Consider the following 12171-nt stretch of genomic DNA (forward strand, 5'->3'; position numbering starts at 1 on the left):
TTCATAGTTAGTGTTATTAATTTAAACTGTGTGTATAACACAAGCACATTTAACCTTTGTATATTCAAAATACGTAACATTTTTTTCCATAAAACATGAAAATAAAGTTGGTCTTTCCATAAAGCATGAAAATAAAGTTGACACGTGTGTTATACGTGACCTCTTCGCTAGTATATACTATGTAAAAGGAACCCATGTCCAAATATCGAGCGAGGTCGCCCCGTAAAACGATAAAAAAAAAACACCTGAATTTCCCAGAGCATATAAAAAGACAACGATATATACCTAAAGCGTTGCATTTAAACGTGTGACAAAACTGCACAATCCCCTGAGAAATTAGATCTCAGCAAGTTTAGTAAGACAACTATAGATGATAACTACAAGCACATAACCGAGATAAATGTGACAAATACACTCACGTCTTGTAACACAATCCCAATATGTTAAAAAGGACATGGATTACAATGACTAAAGCTGTTTACTATCAAAACAAGGAAGATGGACAGAAAAACGAAAGTTCGAACAGACTTCTAATCTTAATTTACATTAAACAGCCTCTGTTTTGCTTTCCTCTTTTTTTCACTTTTTTTTTTCCTATACAAGCTTTTGACAACAGAGAGCCTAAAACTTCTTCAAAATAGCACAATGTGGGCGCTTCATTTACAGCTCATAAGTACGGAATTAATAACATGCATTATGAGGCGAATGCTGCTGGCTTCTGATGCAGTGGTAGTGGGAAGTGATCTCTGGTGAGCTAATATATTGTAGACTTGCTCAAATATTGGACGTACATGAAGTGCGATCATTGGATCTGTTGGATTAATGGCCACGGCAACATCAGTCATCCATCCTAATTTCCGTGATGTCTCCTTGCTTATATCACAGGCTAACTGTTGAAGAAGAGCTAGCAGAACTCCCTGATTTAAAGGGAGTGGTACCATCGAGCAAATAGTATGTAAATCCACCTAAAAATCAAAAACCTTCTTAATGAGTACTGACATTCAAAACACATGGTAACCAAAAATTATAAACATAGGCCCATGCATTGGTATCTTGGATTTGTTGATTTGAGGACGAGTAAAATAAAATGATACCTGTGAGCATAGCCATGACACAATTGAGACATCGCTTCTTTGAAGAGCTATTGTGAATGCTTCTCCAAATTTGTGCTCACTTATCAATCTTGAGAGTTCTTTTGTTGGATCTAAAGGTGCCTCGACTTGTTGAAGTGACAAGGCCTGCTGGAATTCAGTTCAATTGTTAGGTCGGCTGATGACACTAGGTGAATATATCATGTTAGAATCACTTTTTTTTCCTATTCTTTTTTTTTCTTTTTGAGTTTACAAAGAACAATGGGATAAATAGAAAGCGAACATATTCCCATATTTGCAGAAGAGGACTATTGCAGAAGAGGACTATGTGAAGAAAAATATTACCATCTCAGGAAGCCCACTCAAGGGGCCATTGGTTTGCTGCAATGCCGTGGGATTCAACACCTTTGTGTTTCCTTGGACAAGAGCTAAGATCTTGCGCTGGCCATCCGCTAACTCACTGTTGAGATTTTGGGTGATTGATGATGCAGAATTGATCGTGTCCTGTCATTAAAGAAACAGCTTCAGAACATTACAAAAGATTCCATATGCGGACAGCTACCAGTAGGTATAAAATTAATTTACTATAGCCAAAAACCCCAACATAGTAAACAAAGATGCACCCAACAATTAAATGTGTGATGTGTTCCAAGCACAAGTGACAACATACTATGATCTGCAGTATCTTCTGATTTGACACTAGATGAAAGAAAATGGACAAGTATGCTGGGTTAATGCACCTTAAATGCAGGTATAGTATCTTATGATATGATCCATATCTTACTATATGCATATGTAATAATAAGTTAAAAATGGATTTTAAACTGGTTTAGAAAGTTCTTTAAGGCTTAATTACAGTTGCAAATCTCAAAATATTCTGGTCTTCTTAATTAAAGAGTACATTCAAACCAAAGATATTCATTTAGACAACAGATATATACAAACCAACATGCTCAAATTTCCTTCTCCTCTCCATGCTAAACACACAGCCATTCACTATAAGCAATTGGGGTCTTGAGCCTTCTAATACCATAGTGATCAAGAAATACCATAGGAGTTGCACTCGACAGTATGTCAGTATGAAACACTAACTGTTCCTCTTTGATTCTCAAGTTCTTATGCAGTTTCTTAACTAAGCACACATAACAGACCACAATCCTTTCAGAATACAAAGACCGTTAATATTAAATACTGGGATGGTAAATCTACAATCATCTCAGATGATTCTATTCAAATATATTAAGATAAGAGTGTAACTACATACCCTTAGTGTAATAGCCAAAGAAGTATGTGCAGAATCAAATTGCTGTTGAGCAGCAGCAGTGTGTTCATTCATTCCTTTCTTGAAAACAGCATCCACTTGCTCAAACATTGCCTTACAAGACCGCTCAAATGCTGGAATCACAGAGGACTCCAAACTGGATCTCAGAGTATCCTGCATATACTCAGCTATATTAGTTTACTAAACTGTGACCTTAAAGCGTTGATTATTTAAAATTAAAAAAAAAAGATTCTTAATCCACCTAAACCTGTCATCTATAAGCTAGATTTTGGCAAAAAAAACGTGAGAGAGAATCTCTTTTTCATCAACTAACTTATACCTGAAGTGCTTGCTTTCCAGAAGTTTGGAATTGTGCCTGAATCTGCCTAGCTACAGTAGCTTCAAGTTTTGAATTGACGGACTTTTCTAACTGACCAAGCGCCTTGTCCCCAGCACCTCTCTACAATCATAAATTAAGAAAAAAGATTAGGCAACTGGAAGTTACAGTTGAAGAAAAGAGCTTGTGCAGATAGCAAAACCTGGAAAGCGTCAGCTATAGCAGTAGAAATAGATTTCTCAATCACAGGGGTGACGGCTCGAGCTAAAGCTTGTCCTATTGAAGATATCTCCTTCTTCAATACTCTCTCTAAAGTAGCAGGCAAATCCTTGTTCATACAGTTGGTGATAAGACTAGTCAACTGCTGCATCTGTTCTCTCTCAGCCTTCTCATGCTTTACGGTTTCCTCCTGGAAACGGGCCCACAAAGCATCAACGTTAGCCTTCACAGCTTTCTCCATGCTCCTGCCCAAGGCAGTCTCCACTCTCTTCCCTTCTTTATTGACTAGTCCAGTAACCATTGAGTTCATCTGCTTTGGCACTTCCTTTTGCATATTTATTAGCTGCAAGCAAAATTTCAGGAAAAATATTAGTAATACTAGTATCATTACTCTTTCGCTTGTGCTTTTATCTGCACAAAGGACTGTGGATTAGGAAAAAGAGGGGGGGGTGGGGGGGGGTGCTTTTATCTGCACAAAGGACTGTGGATTAGGAAAAAGAGGGGGGGGGGGGGGGGGGAGATAGTAAAATTTGTGTAAGCTAGGACATATTATTTGGACCACTTTTAAGCTGAACTTTTTCATACTTAATTGTTTGACAAATCCCCAATAAGCTAGCTTAGAAGTCCCATTTAACAAAGTTGGAATTCTCCGACTTTTGGAAAAGTAGCTTATAAACTTATATAAATAAGCTAGGTTTCACCAAGTAAATGACTTCCACGCACACAACTTGCATAAAATATTTACATTAAAAGTCAAAAGCCATTAAAAGCTAGTTTAACTTATAAGATCCTCAAAATAAGTCAAAACCCACACAACTTGCATAAAATAATCTAGGTTTCACCAAGTAAATGACTTCCACCCACACAACTTGCATAAAATATTTACATTAAAAAGTCAAAAGCCATTAAAAGCTAGTTCAACTCATAAGATCCTAAAAGTAAGTCCTCCCAAACAACCTCTAAGCTCCTTGGATCACCAGTGGACTAAAGACACAGCGATAACAGATAATACCTAACACACGCCTCCTTGTGCAATGCATGGTGGGTTGGATCCATATATTATTCTCTTAGTTGCTTATATTTAAAATAGTAATCCACTTAGCATCTTGTAACCAAAAACACATTTTCTGTGAATATGATCCATTTTTTCAAACTTCTATTTAGCATAAGCATTGTGTTTTTCAACATGACCCAAAAGTTTGACATGGAAAGTATAAATCAAGACTATCAACCAATTGGAAGCCAAACAAAACCAGGTAATACTAGACAACATAAGCAAAGAACAGCTAGAGGGCAGTTAACATATCAAACAAACTTATATGGCATTGACAGAATATTGTGGCGAAAATCTATAGTACTTGCACCTTCTCTAATGCACAATAATTATTTACAACATCAAATAATAAGCAAAGAACAGCTAGATAACTTGCACCTTCTCTAATGCACAATATTTACAAAATCAAATAATAAAATTTTAATATGACAGCAAATTTAATATAGCATTTATGAACTGCAAACTAACCACACCTGATGAAGCATATCCTGCATAGACTGTAGCTGTGAGAAAGCTGTATCAGTCGGAGGAAGACCTGCACTGCCTCCTGGTTCATTTATAGAATCAGTGGAGTTAAAACGGCTTAAAGAAGGCGAGGGAGGGCCAGATGCTTGAGATTGCTTTGCTTTTTGCTTTTTCCCTTTTACTGCAGAACCGGATTGCACCGCTGTACTAACAGATTCTGTGGCCTTTTCTGGAAGATCTTTAATGTTTTCCTGAAGTTCTTCATTACCAACAACAGAAGACTGCTCAGATTTATCAGCAGCTAAAGTATCATCACCCCTGCGAGCTTCATCAACACAGCCAGTTTCTGACATCATGGGTCGAGGTGCTGACAGCTTTATCCTTGTCTGTGCTAACAACTTGTGGCTCTTTTCGAGAATCGTCAGTATGACGCAATCTACTTTCATCCACATGTTCAACTTCTGCATTTACACTCTCCGTTTCATTGTTACTGACAATATCTTGAACCTTAACTTCCTCAATTCTCAAGCCCTGGCTGGCTTGAGTGTTTTCTGAGGAAGATATAGCTCCTGATAGAATTTCCGATGGAGTTACCAGGTGTGTTTTGTTGCCACCCAACTTGAACATCAAATTAGAATTTGGAACCAAATTATTATCATTTATGACAGCTTTAGGTTCATCCCTTCCTGAAATATCAACAGCAGAAGGAACATCTGAGGTGGTTGTAATCACAGTATCAGCCCGTGCTTCAGGCTGATAATCAACTGGCTGGCTGACGTCACGATCACTAATTGAAGGTCCCTGCTCGAAGCCCTTTGAAGGGTTCCTTAAGATAGAAAGACCGCCTGTTAGGTCCATATTTAGAGGCAGGGAAGGCACAACATTGGCATTAGCAGCATCTGAAGTTGATAGTGGAGGAGCAGAAGGCGTAATCTCCACATTAGATGTAATCCGTTCACGAATAGCAGAGAGCTCAGAAGAAACAGAGGTCACAGGATATACAGCCGCAGATACAGTGTCAGAGCTGCTCCCAGGAAAAGATGTTTTTGGTGATGCACCACCACCTACAGGATAAGCATTTACAGGAGGTCCATGAGATGGCTCTAACACAGGAAATCCTTCTGAGCTCAGTGCATCAAATACACGAGTTCCAGGATCAATTGGTGGTGGTAAACACTGATAGAGATCAAGTGCATACTGCTGAATAGCCTGTGTCTGGACACAGTAAACTTGGACTACTTGTTCCCCATCAGGGAGGCTATCACTTGTCCCAGTAAGACTTAAAATTGGCATTGTGACAGTAAAATCTGCTATGTAGTCCATACGAGTCGAAGCTGGATATGGACCATATTCAACATGCACTGCATATATAGCATTTTTCTTTGCATTTGCAAGTAATATGAGGCTTGCTCGTGGCAACACCACAACCTGATTAAAAAATGCTTCCTCAGGTCGAGGCTCTGAAGAACTTATCAGCTCCAAGGTCTGTGTGCATTGCCATGTTTCAGAATCACTAGGCAAGAGCCAGCCTTCTTCACTCGTGGACGTCCATATTTTTACTTCCCTATTGAGAGGACCCTATAGAAAACATTACAGATGGTTAAAGAATTGGTCGATCAAATACAGTATTGATTACTTGGATGCTCTCTCTTATGTAGAGCAGCAAGAAGCATCTCAAAACTTCTATGGAATAACACTTTAATGAGAAAGAATAAAGCATGCAGATGCTACTCAAATTTTCAAGACACAATCCATGTACAGCATTATGGTCAAACTAGTCCAAGAATCATACCGCAGTGATAAGAACAATGTGGTCAGGGCGGTGAGGTGAAGTCAAGAATGCAGCTGAGCTAACGGGCTGGCCTTCATGTGGCCTCAATGTCACCAGGGGCACTGCTTTACGATCATCCCAAATCTTTACCTGTAGCATGCAATGAAATTTCACAACTAAATGAAACTACTATTCATAATCCAACTTATGAGAAAGATAAAAAGCGGAAGCAAGATGACCAGAATTATAAAGGATATAGAACAAATTTTTAATCATCCTTTTAGCCTTGTTCCAAGATAATAAAAAAGGAGAGCATATTATTCTTCAAGTTAAAAAGCATCTGTTTTATCCTGAAATAAAATTGGCATCACTCTATCACTTCTTCAACTGAGATATATAACTCAACATGACAATTTTATATAGACTAGTATGTCATACATACATTGCATGTGATGCATGATAAAGTTGTAAATTAACATATGTTATTAAATTAGTTTTGATGTTAAATTTATAATTTAAAGAATAAGTTTTAGAGGTTAAATCTAAAACATCAAAGCTTTAGGGATCCACTCTAATATAGTATTAGCATAAGTTTCGTATAAATTAAATGTCTACGAAAGAGATTGAATATCCTTATGTCCAAACCCTGCAGTTTTTATGTAGTTGTTTGCTTTAGATTATAATTTAAGGATATTGAGTACACATCATTTTCATATAACCCTCAGTGTATCGACTCTTCAATGCTCATTTTCTCCTTTCATGGAAGTCCAAATCAAAATAGTTAGCTACTACATTAGCACACTGTACATATTTTGTACTAGGGTTTTGCCTGGTTAGGTCCAGATCGAAAAACTAACCGAACCGACCGAAAATTAGCCGTTTGGGTCACTTTTGTTTGTAGGTCTGTTCGGATTGGGTTGAAAACTTTTCAACCCGAACCGACCGCATCACTAATAACACAATAATTTTTAACCCGTACCTATTAGACACCATACCTGACCCGTTCACTAAAATCCCTCAAATCTCAATACCAAAACCCTAAATCCAAGTACGCAGCCGCACTTCCTCTCTTCCACAGTTCCACACTTCACTCACTCACTCTCTCTCTCTCTCTCTCTCTCTCTCTCTCTCTCTCTCTCTCTCTCTCCTCCCTCACTCTCTCTCTCTCTCTCTCTCTCTCTCTCTCTCTCTCTCTCTCTCTCTCTACTCCGCAGCGCACCGGCGCAGGCGCATTGCAGCGCGCACCGGCGCAAGCGTAGGGCCGCAGCGCAAGATCGCACCGCAACGCGTAGGCAAGCGCCGACGTCGCCTACAACTCGTCGTCGTCACATCTGACTCGCCGCCTCGTCTCCGACTCGAATTTCCTTTAGCTGCTGACTCGAATTTCCTTCACGCGCCGCCAAGCAGCCACTCATCATCGTCTTCATGGTCGAGGCCGAACCATCTCCTCAAGATCCATCTCATGTTTTGAGGACACTCACACCCGTAGTGGAGGTATAAACTAAAAATCCAAATTTTGGATCTATGCTTTCAGTTTCAGGGGGGAAATCTAAACTTTTTAGTTCTTGATGCATGCTACTAAATTGTAGATTAGTGAGAAATAATTGGTTTAATTAGATTTTATGATTAAAATTAGATTTTCAAGGGGACTACAAATTAGATCATAAAAAATACACAAACTCACAAATTGGATGTGTTAAGTCATTGACACACCAAGACTGAAAGATACACCAGCACCATATTTACTCATTGTGTTTATACAAGTTATCCACTAGGTTTTTGACGGTCAGTATTTTGCTTTGATTTTAAAACGCACTAATAGTTTGAAATAGAAGAGAACAAATTTCACAAATCCTAATTAGATTTTATGATTAAAATTGATTTAGTTCTTGGCTTCTTGTTGTATGCAAGTAAATTGTACTGAAAAAATAAAAATTCTAATTTTGATTTTATGCATATTAGTGTACTAAAAAGTTAAAAACCCTACTATAGTTGAATTGTTAAAATAACCTGCAGGCTTCTCAAAAGGAGAATCCTAATGTAAATGCAAGTCAAGTTGATTCTAATAAATCTACACAAGGCTCTCGCTCTCGGATTTTGACTAAAAAGAAAGCAATAAAAGAAAGATCAGAGGTATGAGATAATTTTACTAAGTTTCCAAAAGCAAAATGCAACTATTGTGAAAAAGTGTATTTTACACATTGCAAAAAGATGGTACTACATCACTACTCAATCACATGGAGTCCTACAAAAAACACCACATAATGTCGACACTCAACAGAAGCTATTAAATTTACAAGCAAATCTTGATTCACAAAGTGGAGCTATTAAATTTACTAAGTTTAGAATCGAACAAACCAAACCAAACCGCACCGGCTTGCCACAGTTCAGTTCGGTTTTGAATAATGGGTGGTTCGGTTCGGTTGTTCAAATTTTGATAAAAACCAAACCGACCAACCGTTTGCACAGCCCTAATTTGTACAACATTAGGCACGGTTTTATGGTATAACTACAAAAAATTCTCTGTTCTTCTAAACAAAGAACATGAAGAAATTACTAGTCAAACATTTCTCATACTTAACTTAGTCGAGACAAAAATTGTGTCTTTCTAAATGCATAAAGAGGCCTTGGCATAATATATAATCTTGGTTAGTTGCTCTAAAACATTATCCTTCATCATATTATTGCATATGCCTAACTATATTTTTGAGCTGAATAGTAATTATGTAAAAAAAAATTCAGAATAAGTGCTTAACCCAAAATACAATTTTATGGGAAACCAAAAGTCCTCACAAGATAACTAACACGATAATTAGTGTTTAACCAAAAACATAATTTCAAGGGAACCTAATAGTCACTAGAACCACACAAACTTTAATACTTATAATTATTAGGGATTATTAAAATTGAGGGGGTATAAAAGGTTATCAAAAGTTTTAACATAGCAATCCTCTTTTATAGTAGTAAAGATATAGATTATAGACATAGATAATAGATATAGATAGATATAGATATATAAAGTCCTCATAAGATAACTAACATGATAATAAGTGCTTAACCAAAAACATAATTTCAAGGGAACCTAATAGTCAGTAGAACCATACAAACTTTAATACTTATAGTTATTGGGAATTATTAAAATTGAGAGTATAAAAAGAAATCAAAAGTTTTAACATAGCAATCCTCTTTTATAGTAGTATAGATAGATAGATAGGGAATGCAATACAACACATGGAAACATCGTATAGGCATACTAGTATAGGTGGCAACACTATGCAATTTCTAGGCGTTTCATTCAAGAGGAGATTTAGAGGTGGACCCACATGAATAAGATACCAATTTTTCGGGTGGATAGCTTAGTAAGTTGCATACCGGAACACATAACTAATGATGAATCCTAGTTAAACTTCAAGTTCTTCATTGCATCAAACTAATCAGCATAGGCACAGAGTATGGCCAAAAAATAATCAGAATATTCTCCCCAGAACCACTAACATATAATATTAAGATGAAAGAACACGAAGAATCTTGAGAGATTATACAAACGCTTGATATTCCTAAAGAAAGTTCAGTCGGTATCATATTAAAAAAACTAATACAAAGTAAAATGCTGACAATAAACTTTGAGAACCTCTATTGTATGTGAATTTCCAAAGTATACAATGTGAAGAATTACATATACTATTTTCAGATGCATGAGCAACATGGAACCTAATGTATGATTATTCACATTGCCACTCAGACAAGTGAAAAGAAACTTCATGTAAGCACGTGTTTGTCAAAAGGATTAAAGAAATATCTCCGCAAGCAATAAGCTCCAAGTGAATTTTTAAAAGATGCGCATAAGAAAACTAGCTAACAAGTCAACAACCATCTCATCTCAAAGCTTCAAAAATACAGGAATATAGAAGGATTGCTAAATATGAAATGACAACATTTCCATTTTTTATTTCCTATATAAATCATTAAGGCAAAGTAGCAAGTATCATATACTATATACTATTAAAGGAATAATACAAACCGTGCCATCTTTTGACGCTGAGGCTAAGCGAGTCGTCATCCATTGAGATATTGATAAATCAGTAACATCCTCTTCATGTTTGCCAATGAGTTGTACTCCATCAATGAGCTTCTCGACACTGAACTTGAGAGGATCTTCCGCAGAAAATTCTTTGCCTCTTCCAACTTTTGTCGTATCAATTTTTAGCACGTAATTACCAATAGCAACAATCAAAACCTCCTGCAGGATATTTCTTAAAGATTAGATGGTATGAGGCTGCTATAAAATACTGCACCTATATTTCTACTGAATAGTACTGACTCTTCTGATCCATTACGACATACAAAAATTAACATAATAACGAAAGGAACAAACAATGTTCCTAGAACAGTAACTCAAATGTTTGCATTACTTGTTTGTGGGAGTGCCAACAGATATGTGGGTGATATGATTCACCATCTCCACCGAACTGAACAGCAACAACAATTTTTCCAGATATTTGAGGCTTGTTTTCTTCATCAGGCCCCTCATCAATTTTCCAAACAATGACCTTCCCATCTGTACTAGTACTGCACACGATGAAGTAAACAAAATACTGAATAAAAGAGGGCTTGTGTGATTATAGAACAAAAGGTTACAACTTGTAAGAAGCAAATATAAGTTTAAAAGAATACCTAGCTAAAAGATGAACATCTTCTGCAAAGAAAGCCATGTCTGTAACTTTCTGGCAATGGACAAAAGTAGATTAAGTCAAGCAAGAATAATGTTATATGTTTCCATATTCTAAGGCCTATGTATGAATGAACCATTAAACATCAGAAAAGCTTGAGGCAAAATAAAAGCATCAGGGTATTCAAGCATACATTTATTCCAAGGAATTATTTTCAAGAAAAGAAAAAACTTTTAATTATAGATTTAGCTTAAAACGTACAAATAAATGTGCAAGCATTCTACGGAAAACTTGCTTATCTGTGAGGGTTGTCCATGTATCTCACTTAAAAGTGCTTCATTCTATTTCTAGGTGAAGTGAAAACCAATGGATAGTGAAAGAATAGAATGGATGTCTCTCCACTGTAAATAAATACCTGATGGAGATTAGGACAGGACATCATCACGGGAAAAATTCATAATCCATCTAACAATAACCAACGTATAGTTGAGCATAAAGTTACGAGCTAAGCTTGTAGCTGAGGTTATAATGAGGAATTAGGGTCCACAAATGGGCATTCAACTCATTCCAATAAGGTGAAACCAATGAGAAGCTGAACATAGAACAACTTAGACATAGTTCATATGGAAGATTTTTAAAATGCACAAGAAAATAACTTCAAGGAATTGACTACGCATTGACAATATGAACTTAAATCAGGTGCATTACCAAATAGCACTCTTACAGCCTATAGATCAACATAAACAAAGATAAACAAGTTTAACTATGAATTTTCAGCTATAATTATCATCTTCGCAAAATGACCTGTGAATTCGTCTATCAGTTTCCACTTTAGTCACGATAAATATGATTTTTGAAGCCTATGCTATAATAATAAAACCACTTCATCTAACATCAACTTCAAGATTTTTCAGGTCATATAGCATGCTGAACAACAGATATCCAAGTTAAGCCGATAAAAGATGCAATCTTTGCATAAAAACACTATCTTTGCATAAAAAACACAATATTTGCATAAAGTAAAAGAGAATTCACCTGAGAATGCCCTCTTAAGAGAGATCTCAAAGCTGTGTTAATATTCAAAATCCTAACCGCCCCCAGTTTCAACCCATAACAAATGTAATTCCGATTCACCGCGATCTGCCGTCCAAGGACCAGTCCTGGATCTGAGACATACTTCGTGATCGGTGTAACCTCTAGCTGTGGCGGCTGCGATTCCCCCATAAACCTCGAATCTACATCGTAAACCGCTCTATCTCCACTCCCCAGGAGGCGACCCCTCGGCATCTTGCTGCTGGCGACT

General features: G+C 36.9%; 1 protein-coding gene across 1 annotated transcript in view; it reads right to left on the reverse strand.

Annotated features, from left to right (window-relative positions):
- LOC109840185 (enhancer of mRNA-decapping protein 4-like) overlaps positions 368–12171 on the reverse strand; it is a 12375-nt gene continuing 571 nt past the window's right edge. Inside the window, 13 exon segments of the mRNA XM_020408727.1 lie at positions 368–965; positions 1095–1238; positions 1437–1595; positions 2356–2526; positions 2693–2812; positions 2892–3251; positions 4436–4765; positions 4767–6005; positions 6220–6348; positions 10220–10438; positions 10611–10767; positions 10873–10922; positions 11904–12169. Of these exon segments, the coding sequence (XP_020264316.1) occupies positions 657–965; positions 1095–1238; positions 1437–1595; positions 2356–2526; positions 2693–2812; positions 2892–3251; positions 4436–4765; positions 4767–6005; positions 6220–6348; positions 10220–10438; positions 10611–10767; positions 10873–10922; positions 11904–12169 (3653 nt within the window). The 3' untranslated portion in view covers positions 368–656.

Source organism: Asparagus officinalis, chromosome 5, assembly GCF_001876935.1.
Source record: "Asparagus officinalis chromosome 5, Aspof.V1, whole genome shotgun sequence".
Taxonomy (NCBI): domain Eukaryota; kingdom Viridiplantae; phylum Streptophyta; class Magnoliopsida; order Asparagales; family Asparagaceae; genus Asparagus; species Asparagus officinalis.